Source organism: Anabas testudineus, chromosome 21 (assembly GCF_900324465.2).
Source record: "Anabas testudineus chromosome 21, fAnaTes1.2, whole genome shotgun sequence".
NCBI lineage: Eukaryota > Metazoa > Chordata > Actinopteri > Anabantiformes > Anabantidae > Anabas > Anabas testudineus.
The window spans coordinates 210,799-230,922 of NC_046629.1; the positions used below are offsets into that span (position 1 = coordinate 210,799).

The window sequence follows — 20,124 nt, forward strand, 5'->3', positions numbered from 1 at the left end:
CTGGGAGCAGAGGGAAACTGTTAGCCTAGCTTAGCAAAAAGACTGGGAGCAGGGGGAAACTGGTAGCCTAGCTTAGCAAAAAGACTGGGAGCAGGGGGAAACTGGTAGCCTAGCTTAGCAAAAAGACTGGGAGCAGGGGGAAACTGGTAGCCTAGCTTAGCAAAAAGACTGGGAGCAGGGGGAAACTGGTAGCCTAGCTTAGCAAAAAGACTGGGAGCAGGGGGAAACTGGTAGCCTAGCTTAGCAAAAAGACTGGGAGCAGGGGGAAACTGGTAGCCTAGCTTAGCCCAAGAAAACTGAAAATCCTGCTGACCTAACTGTGACTTCTTCAGATGGATTGATTTACTTTCAGGGCAGGTTGTCACCACAAGCAAAAGAAATTAAATTGTCAGATTTCTAAAGGGAGTTCTGTAAATATTATCAGGCATCGCATGCTGTTGTCCCACCTCTTTATCCTCATATATCCCATATTTTAAACTAAATCACATTGCTGCATCAGTGTCAGCATGTTTTTTCCATAACGTCACATTTAAAAACTGTGTGGCCTGAAAATCCAGCTCTTCTCCTGGGAATCAAGCATCTGAAACAGACAAAATGTTAAACAGTTGCTGGCAGATAGAGGTTAGTGGTGTGAACCAGGTGATCAACGTGTTACAGATGTATATGCGGCAGAAAGCCAGAAAGTCATTACAGCATTAAGGTGTCCAAAGGCTGGTGGGCACCGACTCGTCTGGAGCTCTTTTCCATCGTTAGGTTTAGACCTGCTAGTTCCAGCTCTTAATGCTGCAGCACACAATGACGTGTTAGACAATAGTGTTCTTCCAGCTCTGCATCAACAGTTTGTGTTTGTTTCTTTCCTGTTTCAGTGCACGAAGCAGCTGCATAGAGAAAAGCCTCTCTGGGTTTTATGTGAAGGAATTTAACCCTGTCCAACACCACCGGATCCATGTGGACTGTAGTGAACTATCGCTCTAGGGAAACGACCCAAAATTGAAGCAGTGTGCTGCCAAAATCACAAATTTAACAAAGTCATTGAAATGAGGTGATTTCAGAGGATCAACTGAAGCCAGATGAACAGACGTCTCCACATTAGTTAGAGCTCAGCTGTCTGCGTAGGTTTGGCCACGGAGTTCATTTATGCTTATGGGGAAATGACCCGTACCATGATAGTGTTGACTGGTCCAGTGATTCTGTTACCTGCTTTCCTGCTTTCCTGTGATCCACCTTGGAGCCGCTAGGCAGCGACCTCATTTTCCACACAAGCAGCTCCTGTCTTACCTACTCACCCCCTCCTCCCCCTCCAGTTGTTCGCTCAGGTGATCTGCTCTCAGGCGAGACAGACAGAGAGAGAGAGAGAGAGAGAGAGAGAGAGGAAAAAAGAGAGAGAGAGCTGGTTTCATATCTCATTACCTTGCAGTAAGCAGCAGGATGTGGACACAGCACCTGGACGATAGTGGTTTGATCTCCTGTGGAGTATTTTATTTGTAAGAGGAGACAGAGAGGACACCAGGATGATTATAGGAGGATTGAAATGTTTTATGTGCTGCTGGATAACGGAGGAGTTGTCCGCTGTGACCTGATGGAGATAAAAGGGATCAAACCTGTCAGGTATGTTTCAGATGCTCCGTTTGGGATCTGTGCACGTTCCATTTGTTCTCAAAGAGGCTCGTGAAAATCTGCTGCAGTTGTTGCTGATCAGATCAACCCTGCAGCACCGCCCTCCTCACTCTGGATCGTTAGAGCTGTGATTGGCCGCTGTTCCTGAGACTCACATTAAGGTTCAGAGCTGGTGGGATGGTTCATACCATGGTCTGATGTCAGAAGACCAACGTGTCAATCAGCAGATCGACAGACAATGAAGCGCTGATTTGGGCCGAGCCAAAAATTCACATGTGCTGGTTCATACTTTAAAGAAAGACAAAAATTGACAGTTTGACTTCAAGTCCAAACCACGAACGCGTAGCTTGTATGTTCACATTCGAGCTGAGTCGTGTGTTTTCACTCATACTATTTTGAGTTGAGGTTTCTGGGTTTGTTCATGTTTTCTCAGATTCTTCTTTATGTTCCTGTTTCCCCTGTGTTCACACTCTAATCCATATTTTGTGTTTTCGTGTACGTGTGCAGTAGGACCGGTCCGACGCTTGCAGCTGAACTGAGGAGCGAGTGTTCAGTCTCTTTCTTTCTCTCTGGCTTGGCTGCAGCACCTGCGCTCGAGTCTCCGAGCTGTAAAAAAACGAGTCAGGACACATGAGCCAGTGTTCCGTCTGATCCCTGTAGCATACCTTCTGCCCATGACCACCTGCCCGGAAACCCGGACTCCCCCCATCGTCCCCCCACTGAAACAGCTGGAGGCATTTGTTTGCATTAGAAATGAGTCTGTTCTTCCATCCAGAGTCTGAGAGAAAATGTTTGAGCAGAGGATGATGAAACTCAGGAGGGGGGAGGAGAGGGAGAAGATTAATGTGTCTTTGTAAAACACCCTGGTTAGAGGGGAGGAGGGGGGAGGTTTGGGGGCGTAATGCCCTGCGATGTGTCGTTGCTGCTTTGTCCTCAACTCCCTGAATGGACACAAAGGACGGGCGGCTGCAGAGGTGAGGGCTGCAGACAACAGAGCTCTGTGAGATGAGCGGGTTGGCGACGAGAGCGCTGCGTCAGAAAAACCCAAGTTTTTCTTCTTGAAGAGCAGAGCTGCAGTTTGAGCTGTCGCTGTGTGTGCATGTGAGGGACAAAATGGTGGACAGACGTGTTTTCAGAGATGTGAGTCGGCTGCTTTGCCCCCAGTGACATCTGCCACTCTACCACAGTCATGTGACCCGGCAGGCAAACAGCACCGTGAATGGCTTTTGTTTGGGAGGTCACTGCTGCCCACCAACACGCCGACCAACCAATCGCTGTGCAGTGACATGCAAAATCAGACACATAAACACGTGCAGTATATTATTAAATGGGCAAAAAGGAACATCTGCTTTTTACAAGTATTAAAAAAACATTGTACATAGACAGCACAAACATCTAACATAAAACTACTTATTTTTAATGTGACTTAAATAAAATTGTTCAAAATAAAATGAAATATACATTAGATAAGTGAGATATTTACACTAAAACTAAAACTGGAGTTGTCTAGCAGTGGTTGGCTTTGATTATTGATACTATTGACAGGCAGCTAGTTTGTTTCTACAGTGTTACAAGGTGTTAAGGGTGCTAGCAGCTTACTTTACTATTTATGATTTATCCTGTAGCTCGCTCTTCTTTGATAAATGGTGTCGAGGGAATCAGTGTGCGAAGTTGTTGTCTTGTTGCTCTTGTTAATGTGTTCGAGTTTGTTATAGCGGGCCGGTAAATGAAATCCAGGACGTTACTGCTCTGTGCTTCACTAATGATTTGGGGTGACCCACATGATGAATGAAACTGTATTTCCGTCCAGGACAGACTCTCAAACTCTGATATGATAGAAATGTCTGGATGTCGTCAGTCGACCAAACTGCTGTGGAGGGTGTGAATATTTCTTCTCCTGCTGCAGTAGGTCAGAAATTCTTTTAGTCAAAAGGCAAAAACCACAATAGGAGTGGGTGTAGAGGGGGCTGGGGGATTCGGCAGGGGGTTAAGTCGTTGAGTGAGATCATATTATATTCCAACATATACCTCAGACCACACAACGAGCATTCACGTCTCACTTTTCAGCTCTTTCTTTTCTTCCTCTTTTCTTTTCTTCATCACAGAGGGCATTACCCTGTCTCAACTCCCCCTAAATCCTGGCGGTCACACCTCTTATTAAAGCCGGTTTTGTCCCACGCCCTCCACCCCCACCCCTGCTCTTGGTATTCAGCCCAGGTCAGCAGATTTCGGCCCGGCCCACCGTGGCTCCCCTTTTTAATTTTGCACCTGTTGCGCAGTTGTCCGGGAGGCAAGTGCCGCAGCTCGCAGGCAGACAAAGATCATATTATGAACAGATATGCACAGACTAATCTCCACGTACCCGAAGGGGAAGGAAAAAAACCTGGGAAGCTGTATTTTATTTTGCCTTCCCTGGGAACCTGCACACCACTCGGATGTAAAGGTTTACAGTTTGGAAACTGGCAGTAGATAATATCCCCGGAGGAGAAAAAGCTTGAGCCACTTCCCACTCGCTCCTGAGCTGGCAGCCTCCACAGATAAGACGCATGAGAGCCTGTCGAAATATTGCTTTATTAGGCATACACTGAAGTGAAAATGAAGCTGAAAATTGTCCTTTTCTGGACGACCTCGGGCCCTGCTCGCTGGTTCCCATGATGTCATGGTGCTTTACTCTCTGCTGTTATTCCTCCTCCCTGGTCCCCCCGCCCCCGGTCCCCCTCTCTTTACTTCACCTCCATCACTCTGTGAATCCACGTCTGGCCCCCGTTCATATCTGTCATCTGTCACCATCAGCTCAGCTCCTGTAACAGTATTTTAGTAAAGGTTTATTAGCAGAGATAGATTTTCAGAACATGTGTTGTTATCCACAACATCTTGTTTGGAGCTAGGTCAGTTCAAGCCACGTGGGCAGAACACACTTACCTACAAAATTCTTCCCTGTTTGCTGTTTTTACACAACAATCCAACTGCAGCTTCACATTTATCCAACTTAACTCTTCCTTTTATTTTTACTGGGTGGTGTTACCACTCCGAGTTTCCCTGCTCTGTTCCCCGTCTGAACCAGGTTTATGTTTAGTCAGGGAACATTTACAGACTTCAGTCCCCTGGGAGTCTGAGTCGGACAGAAAAAAATCTCAGTTGAGGAATGTGCTGGTCTTAGTCCGGATGTTGTTGTTGAAACCTAACATGGTTGCGTTGTGTTTGTTTTGCAGTGCTGAACTATGAGAATGTGGTGGAGACGGGTTCGGAGACAGACGAGGATGACAGGGTGCTGGTCTCTGAGGAACACGGCGGAGGAGGAGGGGGGGAGGATGAAGAGGCAGGCAGCCCGGCCGGTGTGCCTGCTTTGGAGGCGTCACCCCGGGTTGCCCACGCCCTGCTGTCGTACCGAGATCAAGAGAACGCAGAAGGCCGGGAGGGACTGCAGAACCACCACCATGGCTGGAGAGTCAGAGACAGTCACCTCAACGGCGCTGGTGAGTTGGCACAGCACAACAGAAAATACTGTAGAGACCTGGTATTAGTCAAACTGTACTAGAGCTAGTTCTGAAACCATCAACTCCCATCAAACAGTTTAAAAAAAAACCTCAAAGGTCGTATCAAATGGTTTACTTCAGCAGATGGTGATGTTTTAGTAAGTAAAAAACTATTTCAATGAATGTACCAGAGATTATTCCGACCCAGAGCTTTCGAATGCATTTCACAGTCTTCATCAGTGCATAGCTCCAGGTGGGATCAGGTGACCAACGTGTGGCAGTTTGGACACCAGAGAATACATTTCTACACCCCATATATGGGTCCTATATGAGGTGGCAGGGTGGAACCTGTGAGTTGCATTTAAAAAAGTTAAGTTAGATACATTTTCTATTGACTGGCTGATTAATTCACTAACTGTTGCAGGTCTACCTGGGAGCTCAGTATTATCTCAAACTGTAGCTGGGGATCCAAAATAAATAATATAAATTTCACTATTTCAGTACTTTGGCTCACATTAGAACAACATCTTCCTCGACGATCGAGTCCCTGTTGATATAAAGATGTAATGTCTCGTGATGAACTGAGAATAGATGCTGAAGCTGCTGACGGGACAGTTGGTGTCAGCGGAGCCACAAAGACAAATACTTTTAATTAGGATTCAAACGCCCTCATTAGGACGCACGGTGCTCATTAACGGAGCTAAATGAAATCTGGAGCTTTATGACAGTCATTTGCATGTATAATAAGGCGAGCAGAGCGACAAATACAGAGACAGACACCGCATCCATTCATCAGCGCTAATGACCAACTGAACCCAGAAACACTGAAAAAGTCATCCTGAGTAAAACGTGTGTCCAAACACAGAAGACGTCATCATCATCAGAGGGAAGACACATTAGCAGCTGCTGCACTCAGCAGACTCAGCAGAAGAAATTCGTTTTATTGTTCAATGATTCGTTTGAGGTAAAGTGAGTATGGAGACTCGTGCACGTGTCACGTTTGTTCGCACAGATCAGACCTCAAACTTGAACTGGAAATCATTGGTGGTGGAAAGTGCAGGTACTCAGGTTGTATTTAGTTGCTAGTAAATGTGAACACATACACACAACACATGGTTTTCTACAACTGGATGTGAAACAGACTGATGCTCACACACACACTGGTGATAATATAAAGACTCTTTCATTTTGCTGCTATCGAATGAAGGCAGACGTGTGATGGAATATTTCTCCAGATAGCGATACTTTTACTTCAGGAAAGACGTCCGCACGTGGTTCTTTGGTTTAACGTGCATTCAACCAGGAAATGTCTTTTAGCCCTGGTTGATAAGAATAATAAAGCTCATGTGATCTGAGAGCTGTTTACAAAGGGAGACAGGATGTTGGAAATGACTTGAATCTGTATCGTGGTGTCTTTATTCGAGTCAATCCCCAGACTGTTAATCTGACGTTTCTGCGTGAAGGCTCGTCTGAGCCTCTTGTTAAATATAAGAAAGATGCTCTGTCCTTAAATGTGTTGTTCAAAGTGAATCTGGTTGTACCAGCCTTTCTTTCATGAGACTGATTGTTTGAGGGGCAGATGGCGTCTGCGAGCGATGTTCTCGAGTACAAACAACACCTCCGGGTGAAGAAACTCACTGATCTGACAGAGACGAGGAAAGCTGCTACTACTCCAGACTGAAAACTACTGATCCACAGATCCTCCACAGAGGATAGGGAGGAAAACATAGAGGAACGGAGGAAGGAGAGAAAGATGTAGAAGAAAGGAAGACTGGAAAAATAAAGAGATGCATAAGAAACGGCAGAAATTGTATAAGTCAAAGATATGGAGAAGAAAGACTGAGAGGAAAGAATGGGGTGGACAAAATAAAGGAAGGTAGAAATGAAACAGAGAGGAAAGAAGGCAGAAAAAATTAAGTGTGGGACGAATGGAAGGAGAAGAAATACGCAAAGTTAGTCAGAGTCAGAGAAAAGACAAAACTTGAAGGAGTGAAGCAGTTTCAGACAGAAAGAAGAAAAGAAGAAGCAGCAGCTGTTGACTCAGAGAAACATCTGAACCACAAACAGAAGTGAAAAGCTCATTATTGTGCCGTCACCACCATCTTGTCTCTCGAGGAAAGAAAAAAAGAGGAATGAAGACACAAAGAGCCTCCATTTTCCTCTCTACAACAACAACAGCAGGAGGAGGAGGAGGAGGTGAAATGTGTTTCCATCAGAGGAAACCTAACACCGCTTTATACTGGACGCTTCTGACTGATTAACACTTTCAGTTTGGTTTCGGAACCAACTTTTTATTCATCTACACTGGATATAGAAAAACACCAACAGAGCGAGACACGAGCCCATTAGAAAACATTTCTCAGCAAAACTGAGAAACGTTGGTTGGTTTCAGGGGTTAATTAACAGGTTAATTGATAATTAAAATGATCTTTTTAATTTAAGTATGTGAACTTGTACGTAGACACTGAAATACTTGAGGCTGTAAACACGTCACTGCTTCCTGACATTTTACAAAGTAAAAGTCGAACTACAGATTTAATCTTCCACATCAGGGCCTGTTGTAGATTTGGATGTTGAACGGTGGAAATTTGTCAAATGACCTGTGGTCAAGAAGCTTTAAGGTCTGTCCCACCATACATGCCACACTTAGTATTATACTATATATTTATTTCCTGTGGGTGATGGGGGAGGTGGTACTCTTCCTCCCCTGTTCCTCTTTCTGTTGTTGTGGAGGAGGAGGTGTGTCCCTCCTTTGAAGGGCTGAATGAAGCTTATGATAACTTGTGACTCCTCTTGAGGAGTCACGAGGAGGCCCATGAGGAACAAACACAATAGACCACAGTTGCAGCTTCGCTCATTCTGTTCATTCTTCTCATTTAAGTTCCGATTGTGATTCTGTCATGGAGAAATCCAGCTGACCTGCCTGGAGCGCTCAGACCTTCAATTATCCACAAAATCTCCATCAGACAGCTGAGGCGACGTCAATAAATATCTGTGTTTTCTCTTGTTTCATTCAACAGACGACAGGAAGGATGAGTATGAACCTCTCAGTCCGGAGGCGTCGCCACACGCCATGGGCAACAGTGCAGGTAATAACGATACACTCTGTGTACTAGGATTAGTAAGTACAAAAGCACCAGTACTGCAGTAATAGTGATTTATCTGAGTTACTGATAAAACCAAAGTATTTTACCCAGTGTGGAAGCTGATGCTGTTTATAACATGACTGATTGAGTCCAGCTTTTGCACATGTGTCTCATAAATCAGGTTTCTGCACACTTAAATTATGAACAGATTCAAGGAGAGAAGCATTTAAAAAACCTGATTTCTGAACAGTTACTGAGAAAAATCTTCAACATTCACCAACTGAACCTTTAGTTAGTGCAAAAAAACAAAAAAAAAACAAATGTGGCCACACATCTACATATAAAAATGACTGTAAAGGAGTCCCGCAAGGTTTAACTCCAGGTCCTCTCTGCTTCACTGTTTTTACAGTGCTATGATCGTTATGTTTTATAATCTCATCTCAGTTCGGTCAGTCTTTTCCTAATAAACAGGAGCTTACTTTAAAAGGTCTCTTAGTTTTAATTTGTAATTTTCCAAACGTCCCATCCCTGACCTCGTCCTGTTTTGTTTCCTGTGCTTAGTGAGACGACTGGACGGTGTCTCCGAGCTGGACGAATATTTTCTAAAACGTAAACTGGAGGAGGTAGATGGTCCACCTGCAACTATCGCTGAGTACCTGCATCGCAGCGACACTGCCATAATTTACCCCGAAGCCCCCGAGGAGGTGACGCGACTTAGCACACCAGACGCCATCGGACAGGATGAAAGTGAGCACGGTAAGAGGGGGAGAACACCTCAATTTATTTATTTAAGCCTTGTTTAATTTAACTTTTGCAATCCCACTGAGATTAGCAATTTCTAAATCAGATAGTACCTGGCCAAGACGGCTGCGTCAATTGTTGACAACTATGAAACGCATGATTATACGCTAATAAAACTATACTGTGAAAATGAATTTAAAATATCCTGACAACTGAATCGGAAGAGTCAGAGGATAAAGTTGGAATCTTTTGGCTTTAATCCTGAGACATTCAGACTTTGGAATTCAATTCCATCTCATTTAGTTTTTGTTGTGTTGCACCAAATCACTGTAGTCCATCATCTTTCATTATTTGACTTTTGACCTTTGCTGCCTCTGCTGCAGACCTGCTGCCTGGCACGCCAGACGACTTTGCCCAGCTGCTCACATGTCCATACTGCGACCGCGGCTACAAGCGTCTGACATCTCTGAAGGAACACATCAAGTATCGGCACGAAAAGAACGAGGAGAGCTTCAGCTGTCTGCTGTGTGCCGACACCTTCAGCCACCGCACACAGCTGGAGCGTCACATGACCACCCACAAACCTGCCAGCGACCAGGTAAAACACACAGACTTAGTGGTTCTCACAATAAAGCAGCAATTTTTGCTGCCTTTGCTCAAAATCATCATATCCTTCAAATTACCCTTTAGACCAGGGGTGTCCAATCCTGTTGTCCGGTGTTTTCCAACCATCCCTGCACGTACAGTTTTGATTGGCTGAACACACCTGATCCAGATGATCCGCAGTGGGAAGGGCAGGGAGACAGTGGCCCTCGAGGAGCAGGATTGGACACCACTGCTTTAGACTCATGGAACTGTTCTATGCTCTGTCCAGGAACATATAGTGACCTAAAACCTCCTCAGTGATGATATGATAGATTTTGAGCTTTTCTCATTTTAGTTTTCATGTGTTGACCTGAAGTGAAACCTGATCCCGTTCAGCTCATTAGCAGCTGCATTTTACCCCCACCCCTCCACCTCGAGCTGCTGCCTGCAGCGCTGCATGTGTGGGATGTGCGAGCATATTGAGTTCCCCGGGCCATCTGAATTTTTACATCAGCTGTTGCTGGAAGTGAAACTGGAACAGATTTGATTATTAATCAGCTCTAATAAAGAAACGTGTCTCCCCTTTTCTAAAACTGAGAATATCTGGCACTGTGTAATTTTGTGCAGCATGTAAACATACTTCAGGGTGTTACAGCAGTAATCTAATAACAGCCCGGTGTTAAATGTTTCCTGCACACGCCTGTTTGCTGCCCCTCATCATGCAAAACTCACATTAGAGTCGGTAACTAAGCAGTGAATCCTTCAATTTTCCAATTACACTGTGATGATAATGAGATTTCCTGAGTTAAGCCCTTCGGTTTCAGACCTCACTTCTCCTCAGAAACTCCCTCTCTCTACCTGCCCTCCTCCCTCCTCGAACAGCCAGATCCCCCTTCCCACCCTAACCAGGAGCAGATGGTCTTTTCCCTGCTGGTTTAAAGAATCATAATCCTGAAATGACTGTAAGTGCTTGTTTATTTGTACTTCGTCTGAGTCAAAGTGTTAAAGAGAGACTCTGAGGAGAGTTTCACATCAGCATCATCACTGAGCACAAAATATGTTTTACGTCAATAAAAAGGTGCTGAAAAGGAAACATGTATTGTGATTTAAACCAGCACACGACTTCTCTACAGCTGCATTACAAACACGTTAATTATAGCTTTAGTAGTTTTATTTCTCATCTTTTACCTCTGCATTATATTTAATTATTAAAGACAATTTTATTTATCAGGAAGGAACATGCTGAGCCAACATGCTGCGTTTATCTGGAACAGAAAAAAAAAAACAGTAAATCATAGAGAAGATTGTAAAATAAAGTCTGCAGATTGAGGTTTATGGTTATTAATAAACACAGCATATAAAAGTAAGAACAGTAATATTATAACGACCAATAATAAATCATAATACCTAATAACCAGTAGTATAACATCATAAAGTAAAATGAATATGCTTGTATGTAATACAGAACTAATATTTACGCTACACACTAGTACATATAAAATGTAATGTTAATAATGTTGTCTAAAGCTAATATCACTAAGACTGTAGTTTAAAAAACATCTAAAATTCAGGGGGAAAAAATTATGTGTATCAGAAAAATCACTACAGAACGTCCCCGGCATTGTTTCTTAACCAGATCATTAACAGGGATTTTGATGTGTTGATTTGAAAATGTATTGCTGATTACATTAGTTTCAGTGTGTTGACAATTATAGCAGCTAAATATTTAATTAATTACTATGTAGTTTATTAAGTGTTGATCCATGATAGAAATGAGCCAATAGTCAGCATATTTAGTCTTTAAAGCTTTTGAGGGAAGCTTTGGGAACCATCATCTTTTTATCTGTAACAGCATGTGTGAGAAATGATTTTAGAGAAATACATTTACATTCACATGTAGCCAAAATAAGTCAGTGACGAGAAGCTGAGAGGAGAGAAAATATGCCAGTTAAGAGAAAGTAAGAACAGAAATGTAAAATACTTTTTGTCAGTTAGCCACCACAAGAATTTCGTGTGAAATCTGGGTCATACATCATATTTCATACGTCATAAAAAACTAAGAAATAGTGACTGCACATGTCCCCAAATGTTTGTTTTTAAAAAAAATATTTTCTCAGATTTTATTTTTTCAAACCCAACAGATATATCTCTGATAAATAGAGATGTGTGCATATAGAGGGAGCTCATTCAGCATTTCATGTCTCATTTTCTGACTCAGCCTTCTTCAGCTTAGACAAACATAACTTTCTGGAGTTTTTCCTCATTTTCATTTTTATTTTTCATGTGATTTCTTTGATTTTATCTGTCATCTCAAACCAATCAGGACAAAATGCCTAATAAACAGAAATGACTGTGAGTCTGTAGCGTTTAGATTTTTGCAGCTCAAACTACAGGATTTCAGTGAGTGCTCCCCCTTTCAGCTGCTCCCCCCGAATGTGTTTGTGTTTATCTCTTTATTTGCATTTCAAATGGTGGGAATGCACCTACATGAGAAACTGTTAGCTCTGAACAAAGTCAGCCCACACTGTTTCTCAGAATGGCTCCAGATAAAAAGAGACTGCCACTATCAGATCTGCTTTACTAAATACTATTAAATTTCCCCGTTAGCTTCTGTTCCACAGCTTCATAATCTGCTCACCGACTCCTACTCCTACTCCTCCATCACATGAAAACTTTGTTTTTCTCTCTCAGTCGCCGCTGCTCAATGAAGGAGCTGGAAACCGCAAGTTCAAATGCAGCGAGTGTGGAAAAGCCTTCAAATACAAACATCACCTGAAGGAGCATCTTCGTATCCACAGTGGTGAGTCCCCTTCACCGTGACACTGAGTCTGACTGCGGATCCATGTTGTACATTTCATCACCTTCATCTGTGAATGACTCAGGCCTTCTGAAGTTAGTCAACCACTTTTATATCTGACTGATTCAGTCCTGTAGACTCTATCAGAACCAAACACAACCTTTCTTTGAACATTGAGCGATTTTATCTTTTTTGCAGCACTGTCACTGATCCTGATCCTAACCCTAACCCTGATTCATATTATATGATTTATATATATATATATATATATATATAAAATTATATCTTAGCCTATATAGTCTTTTGTAATGCAGTGAAATAACAAACACACATTTATTTAAATCAGTAAAAAGTGCTAGAGTACATATTAACATATTAAAATTTAAACAACTTTTTGTCCATTGTGTTTGGCTTGTGTGACACACACACACACACACACAAGTATATATATATATATATATATATATATATATATATATATATATATATATATATATATATATATATATATATATACACACACAACAAATTTCCTTGGATAAACTGTATTTTTCAATAAATAAAAAAATAATGTAAGTAATCCTAGAAATAAAATGAATTCATATCCTTTCACACTCGTTGCAGGTGAGAAGCCATACGAATGCTCCAACTGTAAAAAGCGGTTCTCCCATTCCGGCTCCTACAGCTCCCACATCAGCAGCAAGAAATGCATCGGTCTGATTGCTGTCAACGGACGAGTGCGCAACGGAAGCAGCGGCAAGCCCAATTCTTCCCCCAGCTCCACGACCTCTTCACCAGGGAGCCCTGCCCTTGCCCAGCTCCGTCACAAACTGGAAAATGGACGACTGCTCGGTCCAGACCAACAGGGTCAGCTTGACATTAAAGCTGAGCCCATGGACTTCAACGATTACAGGCTGCTTATGGCCTCTCAGCATGGGTTTGGGGGACCAGGGGTATACCTAAATGGTCGTGGCGGAAGCCCCCTTGGTCTTCATAGCTCCTCCCAGAGCCCCATTCAACACCTAGGAGGAATAGGGCTAGACATCCCTCTGCTGGGCTATGCAGGATCTCTTGGTAACAACCTGAGTGAGGTTCAAAAGGTGCTTCAGATCGTCGACAACACGGTGTGTAGGCAGAAGTTGGACGGCAATCCAGAGGAAATCTCCAAGCTCAGGGCCTACATGAAGGAACTAGGTGCTCAGATGGAGGAGCAAAAGCTGGCTCAGGCCAGCTTTCAAGTGGTGGACCACAGTAGCCCAACAAAGAGCATCATCGACTACACGCTGGAGAAGGTCAACGAAGCCAAGAGTCTGATCAATGACTCCAAGAGTCAAGTGAATGTCAAGAAGGAAAAAACAAGCAATTCAGTTGATCTTGGTGGTGAGCAAACATCTCAAGAAAGTCAGAACCACTTCCTGCCATACTCCTGTCAATACTGCAAGGAGAATTTTCCCGGCCCAATTCCACTGCACCAACATGAGCGCTACCTGTGCAAAATGAATGAGGAGATCAAAGCAGTCCTGCAGCCGGCTGACAGCAGTCCTATCAGCTGTAGGGGGGTGATGCCCTCTGACCTGCTCAGTAGTGAGGGGGCCACCAGCCCCACCAACCCCTTTAAGGACCATGTGTCAGTGCTAAAGGCCTACTTTGCCATGAACACTGAGCCCAACTCAGAGGAACTGCTCAAGATTTCCATTGCTGTTGGCGTCCCTCAAGAGCTTGTCAAGGAGTGGTTTGCCCAGTGGAAGAACCAAAGCCACCACGCAGGCAGTCTGATGAAGAAGTCGCCAGCTCCTGGCCGTGGCAGACTGGACGTCAACCACAGCGTTAGCCGGTCACCGATGTCTCATCCTGCCTCAGAATTAAGTGACACATCCCAGAGGCTCACAAAGTCCAACCAGTTTACAGCCAACAGGCAGACCACAGGGGACAAACCACTAGACCCCTTGGACCACTTGAGGAGCAACACTCCGTCTCCCCTCAACCTTTCCTCTACTTCCTCCAAAAACTCTCAGAGTAGCTCTTACACTCCAAACAGCCTAGCTTCTGAGGATGCCCATGGGGATATACCACTGGATCTGTCATTGCCCAAACATATGGCGCAGAAACTCGTCTCTATAGGAGAGAAGCGACCCAGACCCAATGGCTTTGTCATTGAGTGCAATGGTGATGTGCAAGGACGAGAACAGGGGTCCAGGCCCTTAGACCTGGTCAACATCAAGAAGGAGGTCCTGGGCTCTGATGGTGGAGGGAACTCTGTTGTCCAACTGGAGAAAAGCACAAGTCCTATCTTCGGGATTAATCCCTTTGCTGGTGGTCCTGTTTACACCTCCCTACCACCTCATGGAGCCTTTCCTCCACCCACCTTTATGTCTCCTGCCCAGGCCACCATCCCAGGCCTCCGGCCTTACCCAGGTCTTGACCCCATGAGCTTCCTACCCCACATGGCCTACACCTACGCCACTGGGGCAGCTACATTTGCTGAAATGCAGCAGAGGAGAAAGTACCAACGGAAATCAGGTTTCCAGGTAAAACTAGTGACTGATGTAGATTTTAATGTTCAGATACTTCATTGATCCAGTGGGGAAAGTTGTGTCATGAAGACAGAAGTAGCAAGACAGGGCCCAGTAACTAGAATGTTTCAGAATTAGAATTGTTTTCTGGATAACTGACATTTGTTGATGCTGGTGTATCTTGACTTGCAACTGATGTGTAGGCTTGAAAAAAAACCCTTGATGTTAGGAAGCAAGTCATCATCATGGTACTTCACTTCCGTTTCCTGACATAACGTAGATGCAGGTCGAGAAAACAATCCAGCGAGGTTCATGTTAATGTTATTGTGGTGATTTAATCTTGTCATGTTTTTCAGTGGAGTTTACCAGTTGTCACTTGGGGGCGGTAGTCCAGAGTAGATCTTTTCACAGTCGGCTGTTAGTCTTAAATTGGGTTAGGGTTAGAAGTCAGCCAACTGTTAACACCTATCTTACTGTGATGTTGTTACGGAAGACAGTGTGATATGATTGAAAGCTACAGATGGTTTATGAAAGCAGTAAATGTTTTGCTGCTGATGGCCCGAAGTAAAGTTTGTAGTATTTTCATAAAAATGTGTATCTGTTTTTATACTGTTACTAAAGAAAAATTCAGATTGACTGAACTTCATTTACATTGATGAAATGAACCTTCATGATGAAAATGTTTTTTTTCTGTTCTCTGAGGAAAAGTCTGATTATTATTATTATTTCTGAAATAAATCCTGAAAATAAACTCAGGGAACTGAAGCGAGATTAATAGTCAGCCTTATTCTATCAGCTTTGTTCTTGTCAGTTTATGGAGAAATGGGTATAACGTGAAGATCTCTTGCTGTACATGACCTGGTGTTTCCATTCACCTCGCACCACACCTCCCTGTTCCATATGTCCCCCCCCTTTTTTAAGTGGCCCCTGGATGACAGGGACTTACCCAGGTTGGGCCTTTAAGCTCTGTCCAGACTTGGGATCACCGAGGCAGTGGGGGGCTCGGGCCAGAAGGTGTCTCTGAGCGTGAAGTCGACAGGTGTGGGATTATGAGACGTACTGAAATGATCTGTGTTTGTGTCTCAGGGGGAGCTGCTGGACGGGACGGCGGACTATCTGTCAGGCCTGGACGACCTGACAGACAGCGATTCGCTTCTCTCCAGGAAGAAGATTAAGAAGACTGAAAGTGGTATGTACGCGTGTGACTTGTGCGACAAAACATTCCAGAAGACCAGTTCCCTCCTAAGACACAAATATGAGCACACAGGTATATATAACATTTGGACACTTCTTTTTCACCCCGCCCCCGATGCTTCTGTGTCCTCTCCTTCATATCTTACGTATGTCTTCAGATTTCCATCCTCTCCTTTTGGTTTTATTTTAGTCACGTAGTCCTGCCCCCGCTTTTTCTTTTTCTCTTCTGTTATTTTTCTGTTGTTCTCTGTAAACCATGGCCTTTAACATGTTCCTTTCTTTTCAGCAGGGGGTAGGGATCCTTTAATAAGGAGAGGATTACATAAACACTCAGCCCCCAAATATCTGCACCATTTTCATATTGGTGTTTGTGTAGAGAGAGACGTGGTAGAGGATGTGTGCTTTGACTGTACGGGAAGATCAAAGGGAAATCTTCGTTAGAGAACACACATATAATAATAATATAATAATAATTCTCTTTTACCCTGGTGAACTCGTGAATGTGAAGGCATCATTCACTAAGTTGTAAATGTTTACTGGACGGCAGCATGTAATTTACAGAACAGTAGCTGTATGCTGCATGTGATGCAGACAAACGGCGTCTACACTCACAGAACAGTGTCAAATCCAACAGAACAGAAGACGGGTGAAAACCGTCTGAGGACAAACCACCATGTCTCATTCAATGTTTGCTCTAGTGAACTGGCTCTATAGAAACCATCTGTAGCTCCAACACTGTGTGGATGGATTCATACTGCCTGATCTGTTCTTGTGTGTGTGTGTCTGAGTCTAAAACTTTATTACAACCAACCTAAACACTGGTTTATGAACTCAGACTGAATGAGGTTTGATGATCAAATTGAGGGATTTGTCATGAAAATCAGATGTTATACACACACAACATGTCAGTGGACAAACATAAAATCTCCCTAATGTGAGTTTTAAAAAGTACAAAATACAGAAGATTTTCCCCCAGAGCTTGGTTGAAAACTAAAACTGTAACTAATAATCTATCTGAAATTGTTCCTTGCTTTCATCATCCTTGTTCAGGTGGTTCAGTTTTTTTCAGTCATTACATGACGTAAACAGTTTTGAACCCACAGTATGGAGATCCTAAAGGTACCAAACATATTCTGTAAGGATGAAAAACATTAAATACTAATCAACCAGAACTTATGTAAAGGTTATTTATTTATCTAACCCTCACACAACATAGTTATCCTCACGTTTGGTACAAACCACCAACTGATCACCTCACTGGGACCTGGACCTGTAAGAAACAGAGGCTTTACTGAAACCACTGCTACCAGCTTATTTTTCTCATGTTTTTGGTCTGTAGATAAATCCATTCACAGACATAACCAAAGAGTTTCTCTTCTGATCTACATTTACATCTGTCCAAGAAATATTACTAATATAAAATCTGGGCACCAAGTAACTCAAATTGTGCTTTAGTATCTCAGTGGGGCTTGGTAGGAACACACTACGAATGGAGATGAATAAAAATACATAATTACAGGCATAAGCCTGCACACTGACTCCGAACAGTCCCACCGAGACGTGTTTGACCATTTTTTGTCATATGTAGGTCAAACACTGTGGATTTAAAGTTTTTTACAGACTTGCTACTCTGCTGTCGAATATGGAGGCATTTTTCCTCCTGGAGTCTTGTTCTTTGGCCTCTCGCCTCACACACAGCACAGAAAACCACACTTTGTGGTGCAATAGAAAATCTACTCCAGTCGATGTTTAAGACCTACCTGAGTGGCATTTTGTGTTGAAACACCGTGTGACTAAGCCTGAAGTTTGGAGTCAGCGTGCAGGTGTTAGGAAAACATTTACACAGATTTAGAGTTTGTCGTAGGGATTTTGGCTGATCTGTGGTTGAATCATTTTGCAGCAGGTTTTCTGTCCAAAAACCAGAAAACTTGGCACAATTCAACGCTTTTTCATTGAAGTTTGGCAGAAAGCAAAACTCTTACCTGAGTGCCATCTTCTCTAAAAGCTGTGACCTGTTCTACCTTCGTCTCTTTCACTCAGTTGCATCATCCCTCGTTCATGCCTGCCCCCCACCCCCACCCTCCTGTCACTCAGAGCAGGAATCTGCCGTCTCGGTTATTTTTGCTGCACCGTGTGAGTGTGTGTTGCAGTAAAGCCGTGCCAGCTCTGGTGGATGTTACAGGCGTTCAAGGTCTATTTGTGGCTACGAGTCGCCTGCATGTGTGTGAGCGAGGAGGTGTGCATGTATGTGCATGGTTTTTCTGCATGTGTGTGTTTATTCTGGCATGGTCGTGGTGAAAACATGTTTTTGGTGCATGTGTGCGTAGGACGTGTTTGGACGGCGTTCAGCCCATTGGTTGGCAGCAGACTGAAGCATCCTGTTCAGTCAGATGGAAGACATGTCTGCTCGTCCCAGTGTTGTAGTAAATCCACCACAGTGTGGTACTGCGAGTGTGCCAGGATGGAGGGGGTCGTTATTATTATCACTGACCAAGCAGACATGCCCATGTGTGACAGACACAAAGTTATATAATCAACACAAGTCATAACTGCTGGTAGGGACTGATTAATGGAACTGTTTGGTGTCATAGTTTCCTCCAGTGAAAAGTCTGCACATATTCCTATTAAAGACGCTGGAGCTTCAGCCATAAGAACTAAATATTGTTTCTTCAGATTTTTACAAACTAAAATGTATGTGTTGTTTGATGAAGTTTGGTAGATCTTAAACATCTCTGACCATTACTAAACAGCCTACAGGTGGTAATGACAACTACCAAAAAACGTGTTTGACGAATCAGTTCAGTCACTTATTGTATGTTTCTCCATCCTGTCTGAAAAACCAACAACTGGGCACACACCAAACCAAAATATGAGCTTTTAAATTACATTTCCGCAGCGCAGTGCTGTTCAGTTTGGAGGAAAACAAAGTGTTATCTGTCAATTTCAGCCTGACTCTGTTTCCTGATCCGTCACGAGCTGATTTCTCTTCCTGGTGCTGCATGTTGTCTGTCTGCTTTGTGTCTATTTTCGTGTCGCTGACTGTCCCTCTCTCCTGTGTGTTGTGTGTCTGCAGGGAAACGTCCTCACCAGTGTCAGATCTGTAAGAAGGCCTTCAAACACAAACACCATCTCATTGAGCACTCGCGCCTGCACTCAGGAGAGAAACCCTACCAGTGCGACAAGTGCGGCAAGCGCTTCTCGCACTCGGGGTCGTACTCGCAGCACATGAACCACCGCTACTCCTACTGCAAGAGGGAGGCGGAGGAGCGTGAAGCAGCCGAGAGGGAGGCGCGGGACAAGGGAGGAGGAGGAGGAGGAGGAGGTGTGGCAGGAGATCTGGAGCCCACCGAGCTGCTGATGAGGAGGGCCTACCTGCAGGGCCTGGGGCCCCTCGGATACTCCGATCCTGAGGACCAGCAGGAAGGTGGAGGGATGATCCTGAGGGACAGTGGCGAGGGAGGACAACGGGAGGAGAGGAAAGTGGACAACAAGATGTTCGAGGAGGTGACAGACGGACAGGAGGCAAGTTTCAGGGAAGGAGAGGAGGAAGAGGAGGAGGAAGGCGACAGTAGGAACCAGATGGACTTAGCGAGGGATGAGGAGGGCAAGGACATGACGCAGCTGATGGACGAGAGTTCACGAGAAGGGAAGACAGACAGCAAGTCGGACCAGGAGGAGTGATCGAGAAAATATAAACCCACGAAAATAGAAAAGAAAAAGCTTTGGAACATTTGTCCTGTTGCTCCTGTTTCATTTTAAAGGGCTGTACAGGGTGTGTGTGTGTGTGTGGGGGGGGGGGTTGGGGGTGCATATAAATCTATAAAATAAAAAAGGCAAATAGCTATTTACAGACGGCTCTGGAAGCTGTGTTTACCCCACAGCTGTTACCTGCGTCAAGCTCGGCTTAACAAGTGAAAACAACATGTGGTGGGACAGGAGAACTGAATAAATTGAAGTTGTGACCTTAGATTTATCAGGTTCTTTCTGACATTTTGGTCTTTCACATGAAACTAATGACAATTTTGTGATAAAATTTTGTCTAAAGTTTAATTTAAATTTTAATGCATCAAAACTTGGAAAAAGTCTTCCATCCAGTCGTTGTCCAGGTAAAACAC

At 43.9% G+C, this 20,124-nt stretch overlaps 1 protein-coding gene across 5 annotated transcripts in view; it reads left to right on the forward strand.

Annotated features, from left to right (window-relative positions):
- zeb2a (zinc finger E-box binding homeobox 2a) overlaps positions 1-19,800 on the forward strand; it is a 46,306-nt gene extending 26,506 nt beyond the window's left edge. For 3 of the 5 annotated variants that reach the window (XM_026375594.1, XM_026375595.1, XM_026375597.1), the window contains exons 3-10: positions 4,830-5,093; positions 8,114-8,182; positions 8,741-8,935; positions 9,304-9,518; positions 12,197-12,305; positions 12,927-14,830; positions 15,902-16,082; positions 19,083-19,690. In XM_026375594.1, coding sequence (XP_026231379.1) covers positions 4,830-5,093; positions 8,114-8,182; positions 8,741-8,935; positions 9,304-9,518; positions 12,197-12,305; positions 12,927-14,830; positions 15,902-16,082; positions 19,083-19,690 — 3,545 coding nt within the window. Of the gene's footprint in view, positions 1-4,829; positions 5,094-8,113; positions 8,183-8,740; positions 8,936-9,303; positions 9,519-12,196; positions 12,306-12,926; positions 14,831-15,901; positions 16,083-19,082 lie in introns of all 5 variants that reach the window. The other 2 variants (XM_026375598.1, XM_026375599.1) reach the window with 2 other exon arrangements.
- Positions 19,801-20,124: the final 324 nt, after the last annotated feature.